Source organism: Colletotrichum navitas, assembly GCF_030913465.1.
Source record: "Colletotrichum navitas strain CBS 125086 chromosome Unknown LY79scaffold_3, whole genome shotgun sequence".
Lineage (NCBI taxonomy): Eukaryota > Fungi > Ascomycota > Sordariomycetes > Glomerellales > Glomerellaceae > Colletotrichum > Colletotrichum navitas.
The window spans coordinates 239,556-254,418 of NW_026850549.1; the positions used below are offsets into that span (position 1 = coordinate 239,556).

Genomic DNA, 14,863 nt, shown 5'->3' on the forward strand with positions numbered 1-14,863 from the left:
GAGGACGAGATGGGGCGGGGGGCCAGGGGTGGAAGGGGGGGACGTCTCGGTATGTCCAGTTTGTTTTTGGAAGGTGGTTGGGGGATAAAACGAGAAAAGATGAGAGGGAAGGAGAGCCACCGCCCGATGCGCGAAAGAGAGAAAAAAATAAGGGATCTTTTGGTTGAGGGGTGGAGACGGTAAAGAACCTACTTTCGGTGCCGAGGCACAAGGTTGGTAGGTAGTTTGACCGTACGACGTGTTCCGCCAACGAGACGTACGAGACATGATACGACGCCGGGCCAGACCGTGGATGGATGGGGGTGGCCGCTTTGTCTACGGGATTGCGCAGAAACGCTAGACATGTACGTAGGGTGCGGACGAGCGAGATCTACGATGAGCACGACAGTTATGGATAGCACAGGGGGGTTTGAGCGGCCGCACAAAGAGTTTGATAGCTGGGGCGGGGAGGAGGAGAGGGATAATGTAGCATGTTGTAAATATTAGAGTTTCGGTTGCTAGTCAGGTACCTTGCGCCTCCTAGGTTGTCCTATCTACCTTTATTTAGGTGTCTCTGAGAGCGGATGTCGTCGGTCGGTGTGGCCGGTGAGCGGTGGGCGACGAGCGGTGAAGGGAGGCAGAAGGCGGCACGGGTGCGGCTGAGGTTGGTCGCCGGGGATCGCCGCCGGGGAAAGGGGGGGTAGAGGAGGGAGGGGGTGGGGGGCTCACCGGCGGGATGGGGCCGGATGCGGTGGCATTCGGACGGGATGTGACGAATACGGGCACGAGGCAGGGCGAGGGCGAGGTTTGATGGGAAGATGGAACATGAGATGAATATGCAGCGAGGAAATCAGATGGCATGCACATCATTTTTTTTTTAATAGCCAGGGGAGGGGCCGGGAGGGGCTCGGGATACAACAGCATGGAGAGACGACGCCGGCTTGCGGGCGGGGGTTGCGGATGGCGTGCGGTTGCACGAGAATGATGTGTTCCATGGCGACATCGTGGTGTCTTTGGGGTCACGGGGGTATTTATAGAGAGGGCATGTCCCCCCCTTCTCCCCCTTCGGTTTTACGGAGGTGGGGGGGCTAGAGACGATTCTGCCGCTTTCTTCGTGACGAATTGCAATACAAGAAGATAAAAACAAGTTCGTTTTCTTCGTACTTGGGTCGGAATATCGGTTTGCTGCGGCCGGGGGGTCTGTATGTCATGTCTGGCATGGACGGGGAGGTTGAGGGAGGACGCTCCGACGGGTGTCGACATGTGATTACCAAGGCAGGGACGGCGGCCTGGGACGAAACGACGACATATATATATCACGCCAACGGTTTCGGGATCGGACTCGACGATGAAAAGGCGCTCGACAAGATATGCGTTCCGAAGGGAAGTGGGTTTGGGAATAGGGACAAGGCTGAGCGGGATCGAAGGGGACGGTTCTCTCTCTCTCTCTCTCTTATCTTGGGAACCACGCCCGACGTGTACGAATGCCCCTGGTGATTCCCTCGTCATCCACCTCGCAATCGACGCCCGTCTCTCCACTGTGTGAGGTGGATGTCGTCTTCTGTCCGCGGAATTTCCAACAAAAGGGGAAAGGGGGGAATGATGTTATTGTCGTGAGACCCTAAAGAAGATTGGGCACGATGGGGTGCGGGTCAACGAATGCTTCCGAGACTCGGGGAGATTCACACGAGGGATGTCCATCCGCGTCAACTTACACGACGAGTTCGCCGAGGATTGAGCGGCATAAGTGTACAACACCCCCTCTAGTGTTCAGCACCCTTTGTTATGGACGATCCCCAGCTGAAGAGAACCCCTCCCCCCCCTTCCCGATGCCATGGTCGTCTTGATGGAGATTCTTCCCTTGAATGGGGCTTGAGTTGACGTCTGTGCCAGGAGAACTTGGGTTGTGCCATCGCCAGTCCCCCGCCCTGTCAGCTTCTCTTCGACCCCGTCGCAGACCGAACTCGGACAATGTACGAAAGCCGTGTCCTGGGGAAAGACACGGTCTGGGGTGAGCATCTGAACCAGGAGGGAGATGGGCGAACGGGACTCTCGGGGGCGACTGAGCCGCCGTCGAGCTGGAGACCGTTGACAAAAACGACGGCTTGACGGGGCTGCGAATCGGATCCCCGGGTGACGGTGGGAACTTGCCGCTCTAGATCTTGCCCCTTCCCGGGACACACTACAGCAACCTTGGACTCTGGGCCGTTAACGAGAAGGAAGCGGTTAGCCCGCCTTTTGCTTCCAGTATCCCGTCGTTAGGGGAGCTGGTGGTCTGGCACCAGTTTCCTGCTGACTCGTTCTGGAAGGCGAAGGGGTTGTGTGCCGTGTTCCGGGACAGCGCGAGCCCGCCTCCAGCCCTGGGCGCCCATGGGCTTCACGATTAGACCCCTCTGTTCTCGCAGTTGGGTCGCGGGCTTGCCTCCTCTCAGCCTTTCTGTGCTCGACTCCTCTTGCGAACTTTTGGCTTGCTGCAGATCTGGACGGGTCTGTCGGTCCATTGGCGTCCCAGACTGACCCATGGGGCGTCGTTGCATATGCACGATGCGCGAAAGCGTATGTAGAGGTGGAGGAACTGTCCGGCACTTCGCAGGCCAAGAAAACAAGACGAAATACATCATACCTCTCACATTGGTTCGATGCCGGCTTCACACAGACCCCCCGCCACTAGCCCTTCATCCAAAGCCTCTTCAGAAGCAGGCGTAGATGGCTACGCGCACAAGCTTTGGATCCGACACGAGATGTTACAACGGACCTGACCCCACGTGGAAGGCCGCTTGAGGTCGTAGAGGAGAACGGCAAAGACTGTCTCCTCATGGAACTTCAGCCGGCGGGGCCTGATATGATGGCGCGCGTCCTGGCCTCCTGTGCGTTACGGACCAGGGAGGGAGGAAAGCAGAGACCGCGGTGCGTGTGGTAGTGGTAAAGCTGTCTATACATTGTGGTTCATGCAACGGTTCGAATGGGCGATCTGGTAGTAACCACGAGGCATTTAACCCTGGATAGAAAATATTTCGACTCCTTTGCTAGTCGGGGTCGAGCTGCGTAACTGTGTGTTGTCTGCCAACAAGAAGTTCTACGTCCGAAGACACGGGCTGACTGCGAGATCATACGAGAGATTACGGCTTTGGCCTTATCCAATCCAGCATATATGCAAGAACGCACGGATTGGAGTCAAGGATGTTTTGCCTGACGTCTCTTGTTACGAGGGTCCCAAAGGATACTCCTGTTAAGAAACAGTGTCACGGAGAGGCAAGAATTCCGTCATTGCCTGCACCGTACCGTGCCCGAGTTGCTCGACTGCCGATTCCCAAAGAGAGCTTGTGAATGCCTGGCTGGTGTGATTGTGATGGATGCAGGGCTCTCCAGCAGGCCAGTATTCGTGATGCAGTACAGGAATATGGCTGCCACGGAACGCCACTCTGCAAAAAGAAAAAAAAAAATAAACAAAAAAAAAACCAGACCGTTGCCGAGAAGAGAACTCCATGACCGCTGAGCTCAGTCGCTGGTCCGCTGTAGGCCTGCCCCCGAGGCCACGAGCTCGACTCTCAAGGAACTAAAGGCCGCCAAAGTCTCGAGCAGATGAGTATCCCAGGGTGCGGTCTGGGCCTAGCTGACGTACATCCTAAACACGTGCTTGCTGTACACCACGAACGAACCCCAGCATCAGCCATGGCACATAATCCGGGACGTCTACACGACGCATTGCGGGGAAAAGAACCTGGCCACCTTACCTCGGCACGCGGCAATGTAGCATTAGGTCTGACCATGTAGTTGAGGAGGCACCTAGCCACCTGCGGACATGCCATCTCAACATGATGATGGAAAGCTTCTCGTCTGAAATCCACGTCATCGGACCGTCTGGGGAGGCAGCTTTGTGATAAAAGGATTATGACGAGGCTCTGTCCTATGAGTTGGACCGGGCAGTCCAATCGTGAGCAAAGCTAGGCGGCACCATCCTTTTGGGAATTTGAGGACGAGAGCTCAAATCCGGGAGCAACATCAGTCAGCCAAGCATCAGAGGTGCGGCTCAAAATCGTGTCGTCATTTCAGGGCCAACGCCCTCCCTATCCTCTGAACGCCATCTATCGTGCCCACAGGGCTTCGTACAAATCCTCTGGCGAGGGCAAGTAATAATATCAACATCTCCACCTTCACAACGAATTCGCGCTCACGCCGTTAAAGATCTTCTTCTTGACATCCATCGCCACCAGTCCGGTCCGTTCCTGCGACGCCACCGTGTTGCTGTCCTTGACGAGTTTCTCAATCAACCCGTCGACCTTCCTGCCTCCCGCACCGATGGCGTTGGGCCCGGAGGCGCCGCGGGCCTGTCGTGCTACTTGTGTCGTGGCTTCCTTGATACGCGATGCGAGATCGAGCATCTGTTTGTTGCCGTAGTCGCGGTTCGTGATGAGCGGACTCTGGCTCAGCGTCTGCACCCAGTACTTGTGCCACAGCAGCTCCAGCAGGTGGGACTCGAGCGTGCTCTTGAAGTGGGACACTTCTAGGCTGTAATATTTGTTCGCGTGCGCGCCAAATTCTGCCGCTTTGGCCAGGGGCACCTCCTGCCAACCGTCGCTCGTGACGCCCCCGCTGCTGCCCTCCTTCTCCTTGATGTAGTTCTCGGGGTACGTCCGGAAGGCCCCAATCTCCACCTTTCCGGCGTTGATGGTGCGGTCGGGGTCAATGACGACAGCAAGGAAGGGCTCCTGGAACTGCTGCTGGAGGGCTTGCGTGCTGACATCGATGCCGGACAGCCAGCAGCCATAGCCCGGGTGGGAGTGGTACCATCCGACAACGTTCTCCATGCGGCCTTGTTCGCGGCACAGGCTCAGGTACTCGACCATGTACTCCTCAGCGTCGCCCTGAGCGTTTACGCGGGTCTCGGTTCCCTCGACGGGTAACCGGAAGGCGTCCGTGACAATGAAGGTGTCACCATTGACGTACCCCTGCATCAGACCCATGATCTCGAGGTTGCCGCCCGAACGGGCATGCATCACCATCTTGATGAGGGCAACGGCGCTGATACGGACGTTCTTGAAGTGATTCGGGTTGGCAGCCCAGGGCCGGGCGCTCATAGCTTCTCTCTGGGCATCGAGGTCGAGGTCATAGAGGGCGTCGCGTTTGGGGTCGACCAACTTGACGTTGTTGTCGAGCTCTGGAAGGGGCGGTCAGCAAGGGGCTCAATGCGCAACGGCCGAGGAATGGGACGAATCAACGTACCCCACGACTTGAGAGCTGTCTCCATTGTGTCTGCTCGGTTCCACGTGAGCAGGATCTGCTTACAGGAGGTGGCGATCGCGAAGATGTAGTTGAGGTTCGCGTTAAGTTGGAGACGTTGATACAGGTAGTTACCCCACCATCCAAGCGCTTGCCTGGTGATATCTTATCGATAAGACAAGAGCTATGTGTGAGATTATGTAAGCGGCCCGCCGATGGATCCGGTCGCAGAGTGGATAGCCCGGAGAGGCCACCGTGCCTTCCTGTTGTCGATTCCGGATAGAGTGCACGTCAATACTCCTTTTCCATGATCGCCATCGTTCGCTCAAGAAGCAGAACAACATGCATGGCCCCGCGGCCATTGGAATCGGATCTGACGGCAGGCACAGGAGACGTGACGTGTCGTCTTGTCATCTTTCAGCCAGACATTTCAGACCAACACAAGCAATCGGCCAGATGCAATGCAATCAACAACGCCCAAGCTCAGTTTGTTCATTTTTCTGCCAACTCAAGGTCTGGTGTGCAGATCCGCGTTACATGCTTTTAGAAGATCTGTTTGTGCGCGTTGACCTTGATCCGCCAACCTGAGACAATGAGTCTCAGAAGCCGTCGCCAAGCGGAACGAATCGACGTGGGAGAGATGGTCGCCCGTGCTGTGGTTCATCGGTCGGGACAGTCAATTGATCAGCGGGGCTGCAGGGAAAGGAGCAAGGGCAGTTGTCACCAATCGCTCGCTTTCCAAGATGATTTGCACTTCCTGGTTCACATCCCTCAGAGACGAAACGCCACGGCGCCCGGGTAGATCATGTCGACAGGCGTCTTGGCAGAGATGGAACTCGAAAGCCTCCGGTTTGCCAAGTCAAGGAGCCTCAACAACGGCCAACGTCACACTATTTCCGGATACCGGTGTTCCCAAAATAGTTTTGCGCGTAGTCGCCCGGCAGGATGGGGACCTGGTCAGACGGTCTTTTGGAAACCGACCGAACTTCCTGTATTATTCGCTCTGCTTCGAGGCTTCCTTTGCGAGCGTGAAGGCGAGAACCAGCCGGGGCACCCCGTGTTACAAGACCGCCCGAACGCTAAGGCCAGCGCGAAACACAGTTTTCGTCACAACACGAGGCGGCTGAAAAATTGCCATCTTCGGACAACATTGGGATTACGCAGTTTGACGCACGAACCTCTCACTCACACAAGACATGGCTGGGGTCACGGAATTAGCATGCACGTTCTGTGTACCGTCATTATTACTTGTTTAAAAAAATTGTATGGAAAAGAAGAAGCTGATTCTAGTTTACAGAGCAATGTCCAAACTTGCGGGACTCGAAGGCGAAGCTGAAGTGCCTCACTGTGTGAATTTCGGACGCTACCTGCAGAAGAGCAGGCGTTCGTCTCAGCCCAGGGGTATCCTGGCCAGAGGGTTAACTTGTTGGCCCCTTTGTCTGCCAAGATTGGTATCCCCTTAAGCAGCGAAGACGCTAGCCGAGAGCTCATCACGCTTGCCGCCGTTGTTGGTCTTCTTGCCACGGTGGTGAGGCTCGCGAGCCTCGATGGCAGACGACTCATCATCCTCGGCATCATCCTCATCGGCAGCATCCTCGGCATCCTGAACGGCAGACAAGTCGCGCTTGCCGCCGTTGTTGGTCTTCTTGCCACGGTGGTGGGGCTCACGGGCCTGGATGGCAGACTCATCACGCTTGCCGCCGTTGTTGGTCTTCTTGCCACGGTGGTGAGGCTCACGAGCCTCGATGGCAGACGACTCATCATCCTCGGCATCATCCTCATCGGCAGCATCCTCAGCATCCTGAACAGCAGACAAGTCGCGCTTGCCACCGTTGTTGGTCTTCTTGCCGCGGTGGTGAGGCTCGCGGGCCTCGATAGCAGACGACTCGTCACGCTTGCCGCCGTTGTTGGTCTTCTTGCCGCGGTGGTGAGGCTCGCGGGCCTCGATAGCAGACGACTCGTCACGCTTGCCGCCGTTGTTGGTCTTCTTGCCGCGGTGGTGAGGCTCACGGGCCTCTATGGCAGACGACTCATCATCCTCGACATCATCCTCATCAGCAGCGTCCTCCGCATCCTGAATGGCAGACTCGTCACGCTTGCCACCGTTGTTGGTCTTCTTGCCACGGTGGTGAGGCTCGCGGGCCTCGATAGCAGACGACTCGTCACGCTTGCCGCCGTTGTTGGTCTTCTTGCCACGGTGGTGAGGCTCGCGGGCCTCGATAGCAGACGACTCGTCACGCTTGCCGCCGTTGTTGGTCTTCTTGCCACGGTGGTGAGGCTCGCGGGCCTCGATAGCAGACGACTCGTCACGCTTGCCGCCGTTGTTGGTCTTCTTGCCACGGTGGTGAGGCTCGCGGGCCTCGATAGCAGACGACTCGTCACGCTTGCCGCCGTTGTTGGTCTTCTTGCCACGGTGGTGAGGCTCGCGGGCCTCGATAGCAGACGACTCGTCACGCTTGCCGCCGTTGTTGGTCTTCTTGCCACGGTGATGAGGCTATAAGGGGCGGGTCAGCATTGGAGCCTCTGGATGCGAGCACATTGGGGAAGGGGGTTAAGTATCTTACCTCGCGGGCCTCGATGTCAACGGCAGTGGGCGCAGCAAGAACAGGAAGTGCAAGTGCCAAGACAGGTGCCTATGTACCTCGACGTTAATATATAATGTTTCAGAGGCGAGTTGGTGATTATTAACTTACGGCGTAGCGTTGAGCAACCTGGCCCGCGGGGGTAAGAGAGAAGGAATGAGCACCTTGGACGGCAAGGATGCTCGCCAAGAGGAAGTGGCCGAAAGTAGGGTGTTGCATCTTGAAAAAAAAAAAAAGAATGGTTGACTGGCCGGCAGTAAATAACAGCAACTTAATTACCGAAAAGGGAAAGGAATGAAAAGTCGCGTCTAGCGAAATGGGGCCAATGATAGAATGGAATGTGAGAATGGTCAGTCTGTCATGAGATGTTGAGCGGATTTGAGAAGATATTATATCGTGCTCACGCGTCCATCTGTCGAGCAACGGACGACACGGCACATACCCCTTGCACACTGGGCCCTCGCCTACAACATCCCCCGTTGTGCAAGCGATGAGCATGGGGCGGCTGGTCTCCGAGTTCAGACGAGCATGCCTCGACTGGAGGGTGCCAAACCTTTGATCGGCTTGTGGTATTGGACTGGAAACGTCTCAGAATAGGGGAGGCAGACGGGAATGGGCCTGAAAGGGGGTGGAGAGGGACAGGGCCCCGGGATACGACGGCTCACGATACGCTGCTGGCTGCTCGGACTGAGGCAGAGTGGTGGTGGTGGGAGATGGGACTCGTTCCAAAGCCCTCGGACTGTTCTGTCGAAGACATTGGATGCGGGGAGTGTCTCCGTAGGTAGGTAGGGATGTGAGCCGAAAACCGCGCTTGTGGGTTTTTTGGATCCACGAGGCTTCTGCGTAGAGTGGTTGTTCGGGAGAGAGGATAGCTTATCGCCAATAAGACTTGCGGCGGCTACCTGTCTCCTGGACTCGCTTACAGTTTCAGTCTGGACTCGAGGACGGCAGGCAACGGTCTAGGGGCCAAGATGGCTTCTTCCGTTGACGAGCAGTGATCTGAGGCCAAGCTTGATCCGCGACTTGTTACGGCAGGTTGTCGCGACTGGGCAAGGCGCTAGGGGGGTGCACATCATAAAGGGGCCTCGTGATGATCCATCTCCTAAGGGAGAGAGCGGCATAAGGGATATCTGATACGGCTACAGTCCCAGGCGCCAAGACGGTGACCTATGGGACCTCGGCTGGGGGGCGCGGAATACCTAGGTAGGTGTACCTTGGGTAGTGGTTGATCGGGAGATGATGCCGGGCAGCAGGTACAACACGACAATGGGCACCCTGGAGTTGAGGCTAGGGTGCACGGCTCTCTCTCGACGGACATGGTAAATAGGAGATGACGGCTGTTTTTGGCATGTTCCTGGATCCTGATTGCTTGTTTTGGCTGAACATGGGACGGGCTCCACCGGCGGGCGATTCCCTGTTTCGTCATCCGCATGCTGTCGACATATCCCTGCTCTGAGACACCGCACCAACGATTCAGTCGCGACTTCCACTTCCACATAGCATGCCCAAAAAGGAGGAAGAAGTGGGGTGCGTGCAAGATGATTGGACCGCGGGAGAGATGGCAACCAAGGCAGGTGCCCACGGTATCCCGGACCCATGCGCTGTCAAAAAAGAAGGGAAGGCACCTATCGATTGGACGAGCCTGGGCCCCGCGCTCTGGTTCCCGCTCTCAGCTGGTGGAGGCTGAGACAGAGGCTGCATTATGTCGTCTGTTCCTCCTGCTTTGGACAAAAGGGTCGACGCCTCCATGGCCCCCACCCAGCCTGTCGCACCTTCCGCAACGACGATCAAACGACCCAAACGTTTCTGGTGGCTGGATATTGGTTCTCTCCTTGGTCGAGATCTTCGCATGGTGCAAAGGAATCCTATGCAGCAATGAGCGGTGGGCGGTAATGACGCTCTGGTGGCCAAGAGCCAACCCGTCGTTCTGGTTCATGGCCGGGCCGGGTTGCTTGCTTGCTTGCTAGTGACGGATCTGATCGCCTTTTGCTCGACAAACCGATTTTCCTCGCCCAAGCAATCTCTTCTTGGCACTCGTCTCTTCTTACCCTCAAGCAGCTGGCCTGGCGTCCTCCCTCGCTTACTACCGAAATTCCCGTGCATTCGTACTTCCGTGCTCTGCTGCCAGTCCAATCTCTCCTTCCATTTGATTGTCCGGCCACACTTGCATTCTACACAACCCTCTTCTTCATTGTTGCGTCCATCGATTGTCACTTGTCTTGTATCCATTCTATTCTCTTCTTGCTTGGCACCTGGCGTGTCTATCCAAACAACTTCGTACTTACTCGTTTGTTTGTTTCCATCTTTTTTTTCTTCTTCTTCTTCTTCTTCTTTCTTTTTTTTATTATTATTATTACCCTTCCTAATCATGCCCTCTGAAAAAGTCTACCGCTCCGTACCCTACGAGGAGGAAGAGGTCGAGAGCCTCGCCGGGAGCCTCAGCACCGAAAGCACCGACAACGTAGACGCCGCCGCCACAACAAGCCCGACATGGAAGCGCATGAGGCTCGGTGACGAGCACCCGTGCAAGGCGAAGGCCCGCCGGTTGCTGCGATACTGGCCCTGGGCAGCTCATGCGGCGCTCTTGATGACGTCCATCGGCCTCTTTGCCGCCTCGTTCAGCCTGCGCTACGGCAACACCCAAGATGACACCTTCTTCACCAAAAAGTACTCGTCGTACTGTATGTGCCTTTTCCAGAACCCGTGCCGTCGGTCCTTGACGGTCGCTAACCGCATGCAGCCCCCGCATCAGGAATTGTCAAGTACCACACCGAAAGATACAACCTGACGCCCGTCATGGACTGGTCACCTTTCGTCGGCTCTGGCTACGAGGTCGACAGAGCATGGGACCACATCACCAACAACAGTGAGCAGCGCGTGAAACAACGAAAGAATGCACCTCGTGACTAACCCGTCGCGTAGTCGGAGACCAGATGATCTCTCACGCCGAGCTCGAAAAGCTCGGTCTCGACCCCAAGTCGATCAAGATCACGAACCCCATCACGGGCGAGGAGGGATATCGCGCCGGCCTCGAAGTGTTCCACCAGCTCCACTGCCTCAACCTCTTGCGCATGGCCACCTACCCCGACTACTACTCAAGGCCAGAGGTTGGCGGCGACGTCGCTACCGACTCGGAAGACCTGAGAGGACATATCGGTATGTTGGCCACCCCGACTCACTGTCATCGAGTACCAAGACGCTCAGTCACTAACCCATCTCCCTAGACCACTGCATCGAGGCGCTGCGACTGAACCTCATGTGCCAGTCCGACATTGGCGTCTTCACCTTCAAGATGTACCCTGATCTCCCAGTCGAGGGCCACTGGCCTGACTTTAGCACGCTGCACACCTGCCGCAACTTCGACGACATCCGGAACTGGGCGCTAACCCATTCGGTGACGTTTGACGATGAGGAGTAGAGTCAATGCGTTTGTGGTGGTGGTGGTGGTGGTGGTGTGGTCTAGCCTGTCACATACTGTAGTCTATACAAGCAATTAAGGATCAATCACATGTGTATGTACGCGTATGCAGGGGGGCACTGCCCAGCAGGGGTGCATCCTGAAAGTATATCTAGAAGGGAAAAAAGGTTAAAGAATAAGGCCTCAATAGACTTTTTAACGAATACGTCAAGCACATGTATATATAGTGTGGGAAGATGAGTTAATCATCATCTTTAATTATTTAAGCTTGACACGGCAGTTTTCGCAAGGAAGACAGACAAAGTCGGATTCTATTAGGGAACACTTCGTAGTGTAGAGCGTAATCCTCTATAGAATCAAAATTAACCGGCAGCACCAACAACCAGCCAATTGGTTAGAAGACGGAATACGATCCACCAAGCCCTGATGGTCTAGCGGTATGATTCTCCCTTAGGGTTGTCTACGACGATTCGGAATGGGAGAGGTCCCAGGTTCGATCCCTGGTTAGGGCCCAACTTTTTTCATAGTTGTTCTTTTGGCATATTTCCAAAGGCAACTGATGGTCAGTCAATAGCCATGCCATGGGGCTCGGTGTGTGTGTGTGTATGTGTGTGGGAGAGCACTGACTCACTCTTGAGGCACCTCCCATGGGCATTGGCCCTGTCCCTGAAATGGAAAATTCAGGAAATGTTCTCCCACACACGCAACGTACATACACCAAGAGGTCGAACGGCCCATACCATTCCCGAAAGCTTAGTGGCCGGCCGACTCGGAAGCGGCTGTGGGACAGGTGCCGAAATCCATTGGAACACTCACTGCCCACCAACCGACAACTACCTTCCCTGGCGCATCCGGATCTTCAAGGGCGAACGTTTGGATCGCGAATCGTTTCGTTTTTGCAGAATGGGACTCTGTCTTCGACAGGCAGCCCACCTTCTTCTTCTTCTTCTTCTTTTTCATTTCCCACGCGCCAAACCCGCAGTCCCCGCAGTCCCAGAGGGGACCCAGGGAGAGGGCGGCTTTTCTCTATGATTGGAAGAGTGTCGCGTTTCGTCACCCATCCCACACGTCCTTCTACCAGCGCCGTGAGATAATGGAGAGAAGAAGGGTGAAACATATCACGGAACGTATTACAACCGAACATTACTCATTAACTCCAGACATTTTCGTGCCTCTTGGGGACAACCCGCCGGTATCTATCCATCTGCCGGCGGGTAGGTGAGGTGGGGGGGGTGGGAGGGGGTATCAACGGTTCCCAAAATCCATGCAACGCGCAAACCCATCTTTCTCTAACCCCGATCCACCTAGCTCTCCCCATCACCATGCTGGTACGGGGCGCCTTCCTTTCCCTTACGCCTCCTCGTCCTTCTTGTCGTGGTCCGCCACCACGCCCATCTTCTTGTTCATGAGCTCGTCCGGGTCGCCGGCGCCGGGGTCGAGGACCTCGAGGTTGCCGGCGGCGTCCTTGGCGCCCGTGCGGTAGCCCGAGTGGCTGCCGAAGACGTACCAGACGTAGCCCGTGAGCAGGGCCGTGACCACGAGGAAGGCGAAGATGGTCCAGTTGCCCATGCTGTACATGGGGGAGTCGGTGCCCGGGAAGAGGAAGGGGGCCGAGATGCCGCCGCAGTTTGCGATGGCGATCATGCCGCCCGTCGCGAGGGCGGTCGCCGTGGACCCCTGGACGGTCGCGGTTCGGTGCTGCGATTTTTTTCGCCCCCACGTTAGCTTCTCGGGACTTGTTTTTTTCTTCTCCCTTCTTTTTATCTTTTCTGTGTTTGGGATGCGGGTGGAGGGTTCGTCATGTCTCAACTTACAGCAACAAAGGGCAGGACGGCGGCGTTGGTGCAGGCGATGATCATGAGGCCAAAGTAGCGCACGCCCCAGTGCTTCACGACGGCCAGGAGCAGGTAGCCGGCGGCGACGAAGACGAGGGCGCCGATGGTGTGGCGCGAGCGCTCCTTGGTCCTGTCGCTGTGCAGGCAGTTGCCGATGATGACGAACATGGCGAAGACGTTGGGCGGGACGGTGAGCAGCTGGGCGCTGTAGCCCTTGAAGCCGAGCGAGGCGACGATGGTGGGGGTGAAGAAGCCGCTGGCGTTGAGCGAGTTGGTCATGAGGAAGTACATGGCGGCGAAGAGCCAGAAGTAGGGGTCGGCGACGGTCTTGCGGGCGACGGCGCCGTCCCAGTGGCTGTCGCGCATGGAGGGGGCGTAAGGGCCGAGGCGCTTGACGGCGAAGGCGCGCTCCTCGGGCGTCAGCCAGGCGGCGGTCTGGGGGTAGTCGGGCAGGTTGAACCAGACGAGGACGCCGACGAGGACGGCGGGGACGCCTTCCAGCACGAACAGCCACTGCCAGCCGACGAGGCCGCCGCGGCGGTTGAGGAAGGAGATGGCGGTGGCGAGGAGGCCGCCGAAGGCGCCGGCGACGGCGACGGAGCTGGCGAACACGGCCATGCGCGTGGCGCGCTCCTCGGGCTTGTACCAGAAGCAGAGGTACATCATGACGCCCGGGAAGAAGCCGGCCTCGGCGAGGCCGAGCATGACGCGGACGGCGAGGAGGCCGCCGTAGGTGGTGCAGGCGGCGGTGCAGATGGTGACGATGCCCCACGAGACCATGATGCGGGAGATCCACTTGGAGGGGGAGAAGTACTTGAGCATGACGTTGGAGGGGAACTCCATGAGCACGTAGGGGACGAAGAAGAGCGCGACGGCGACGTTGTACCGCTGGCCCGTGAGGTCGAGCATCTTGACGATGTTGTCCTCGGGCGTGTCGTTGTTGAGCGTGCGGGCGTTGCCGAGGTTGACGCGGTCGAGGTAGTCTTTTTTTTCCGAGGGGAGATGGTGTGTTAGTTGGCATATATATGTCCCGGGAGGGGGGGGAGGGGGATGCAAGCCGGGACGGTGGTGAGAGGCGAGACGCCCTCGGGGGGGGGGGGGGGGGGGGGGGGGGGGCAAACGTACTCAGAAGGTAGGTTATGCAGATCCAGGGGAGGATTCTGATGTCCTGCTTGCGGACGATGCGGCGTTCCATCTCCTTGTCGGCTAGGTCGACGGTCTCGAGGCCGGGCACGTCCAGGGACGGCGCCGGCGCGAACATGGCCTTCCAGTCGGGCATGTTTGCGGTCTGGCGTAATGCCTCAGGGCACGCCGGTACAGATGGCTTGCGGTTGAAGGGGAAAAGGGGGGGGTGCGAAATCGGCCGGGAGTTTTTGCTAGACTCTCCTTTCTCCCTTCTTTTTTCCTTGTCTTTACATGCTCGAACTGGAGGAGGGGGAGTTGAGGTGTTATAAGTCGAAATCCCTCCTACTCTTTCTTGCCTCTCTTCCCGGTGCGCGCCACTTTTGGGTTCCGCCCGACATGGTTCCATATGCATCACGAACCCGGGCAATGTGGAAAATCCCCATAGAATTAGCTAGTGCAAAGCGAACTGCAACCACGCGATAATCCGGTATTAGAAAAGGGTATTTGCACAGCCAAGACGCCTTTGCCTTATCTCGTTCCCTTTCTTTCTCCCTTTGGAGGGCGAATTGGGGCCTCCGATAGGAGGGCAATGTCCCCGAGCGTTCGGGGGTCTTTCTCCATCCCGCCAAATGAACCCCAAGTGAAAAAAAAGAACATTGGGTCAAGTCAATTGGTAAATGCCGGGTGGGGGAGATAACGCGCCG

The 14,863-nt window shown here is 56.9% G+C and overlaps 6 protein-coding genes and 1 non-coding gene across 7 annotated transcripts; 2 read left to right on the plus strand and 5 right to left on the minus strand.

Annotated features, from left to right (window-relative positions):
• Positions 1–24: 24 nt before the first annotated feature.
• On the minus strand, positions 25–1,057 carry LY79DRAFT_536393 (uncharacterized protein). The gene is made up of 2 exons (XM_060556594.1): positions 709–1,057; positions 25–553 (listed from the first exon to the last, which is right to left on the minus strand). The coding sequence occupies exons 1-2, from the start codon at positions 901–903 to the stop codon at positions 530–532; spliced, it is 219 nt and encodes a 72-aa protein (XP_060419576.1). The 5' UTR covers positions 904–1,057; the 3' UTR covers positions 25–529.
• A 561-nt stretch (positions 1,058–1,618) lies between these two features.
• Positions 1,619–2,904, minus strand: LY79DRAFT_203180 (uncharacterized protein). The gene is made up of 2 exons (XM_060551472.1): positions 2,402–2,904; positions 1,619–2,147 (listed from the first exon to the last, which is right to left on the minus strand). The coding sequence occupies exons 1-2, from the start codon at positions 2,598–2,600 to the stop codon at positions 1,750–1,752; spliced, it is 597 nt and encodes a 198-aa protein (XP_060419577.1). The 5' UTR covers positions 2,601–2,904; the 3' UTR covers positions 1,619–1,749.
• Positions 2,905–3,720: 816 nt separating this feature from the next.
• On the minus strand, positions 3,721–5,473 carry LY79DRAFT_536397 (Mov34/MPN/PAD-1 family protein). The gene is made up of 2 exons (XM_060556595.1): positions 5,203–5,473; positions 3,721–5,137 (listed from the first exon to the last, which is right to left on the minus strand). The coding sequence occupies exons 1-2, from the start codon at positions 5,225–5,227 to the stop codon at positions 4,134–4,136; spliced, it is 1,029 nt and encodes a 342-aa protein (XP_060419578.1). The 5' UTR covers positions 5,228–5,473; the 3' UTR covers positions 3,721–4,133.
• Positions 5,474–6,658: 1,185 nt separating this feature from the next.
• On the minus strand, positions 6,659–8,000 carry LY79DRAFT_505471 (uncharacterized protein; the record flags this gene model as incomplete). The annotated part of the gene is made up of 3 exons (XM_060553628.1): positions 6,659–7,405; positions 7,764–7,832; positions 7,893–8,000. The coding sequence occupies 3 exons, from the start codon at positions 7,998–8,000 to the stop codon at positions 6,659–6,661; spliced, it is 924 nt and encodes a 307-aa protein (XP_060419579.1).
• Positions 8,001–10,149: 2,149 nt separating this feature from the next.
• On the plus strand, positions 10,150–11,199 carry LY79DRAFT_505089 (uncharacterized protein; the record flags this gene model as incomplete). The annotated part of the gene is made up of 4 exons (XM_060553577.1): positions 10,150–10,462; positions 10,522–10,647; positions 10,704–10,937; positions 11,006–11,199. 4 exons carry the CDS (start codon positions 10,150–10,152, stop codon positions 11,197–11,199), a joined length of 867 nt encoding a protein of 288 aa, XP_060419580.1.
• Positions 11,200–11,619: 420 nt separating this feature from the next.
• On the plus strand, positions 11,620–11,711 carry LY79DRAFT_t30. Its single transcript has one exon. It is a non-coding gene; the product is annotated as a tRNA-Pro (tRNA).
• A 720-nt stretch (positions 11,712–12,431) lies between these two features.
• Positions 12,432–14,778, minus strand: LY79DRAFT_536410 (major facilitator superfamily transporter). Its single transcript, XM_060556596.1, has 3 exons — positions 14,160–14,778; positions 13,014–14,017; positions 12,432–12,897 (listed from the first exon to the last, which is right to left on the minus strand). The coding sequence occupies exons 1-3, from the start codon at positions 14,569–14,571 to the stop codon at positions 12,550–12,552; spliced, it is 1,764 nt and encodes a 587-aa protein (XP_060419581.1). The 5' UTR covers positions 14,572–14,778; the 3' UTR covers positions 12,432–12,549.
• Positions 14,779–14,863: the final 85 nt, after the last annotated feature.

Coding starts and splice junctions, on each gene's coding strand:
- LY79DRAFT_536410 (XM_060556596.1), bottom strand. CDS start 14,571: ATGCATATGGAACCATGTCGGGCGGAACCCAAAAGTGGCGCGCACCGG. Junction 14,018..14,159: donor CTGCATAACCTACCTTCTGA/GTACGTTTGCCC, acceptor CGGAAAAAAAAG/ACTACCTCGACCGCGTCAAC. Junction 12,898..13,013: donor CCGTCCTGCCCTTTGTTGCT/GTAAGTTGAGAC, acceptor AAAAAATCGCAG/CACCGAACCGCGACCGTCCA.
- LY79DRAFT_536393 (XM_060556594.1), bottom strand. CDS start 903: ATGCTGTTGTATCCCGAGCCCCTCCCGGCCCCTCCCCTGGCTATTAAA. Junction 554..708: donor CATCCGGCCCCATCCCGCCG/GTGAGCCCCCCA, acceptor ATCCGCTCTCAG/AGACACCTAAATAAAGGTAG.
- LY79DRAFT_536397 (XM_060556595.1), bottom strand. CDS start 5,227: ATGGAGACAGCTCTCAAGTCGTGGG. Junction 5,138..5,202: donor GACAGCTCTCAAGTCGTGGG/GTACGTTGATTC, acceptor CGCCCCTTCCAG/AGCTCGACAACAACGTCAAG.
- LY79DRAFT_203180 (XM_060551472.1), bottom strand. CDS start 2,600: ATGATGTATTTCGTCTTGTTTTCTTGGCCTGCGAAGTGCCGGACAGTT. Junction 2,148..2,401: donor CACAGAAAGGCTGAGAGGAG/GCAAGCCCGCGA, acceptor TGTCCCGGGAAG/GGGCAAGATCTAGAGCGGCA.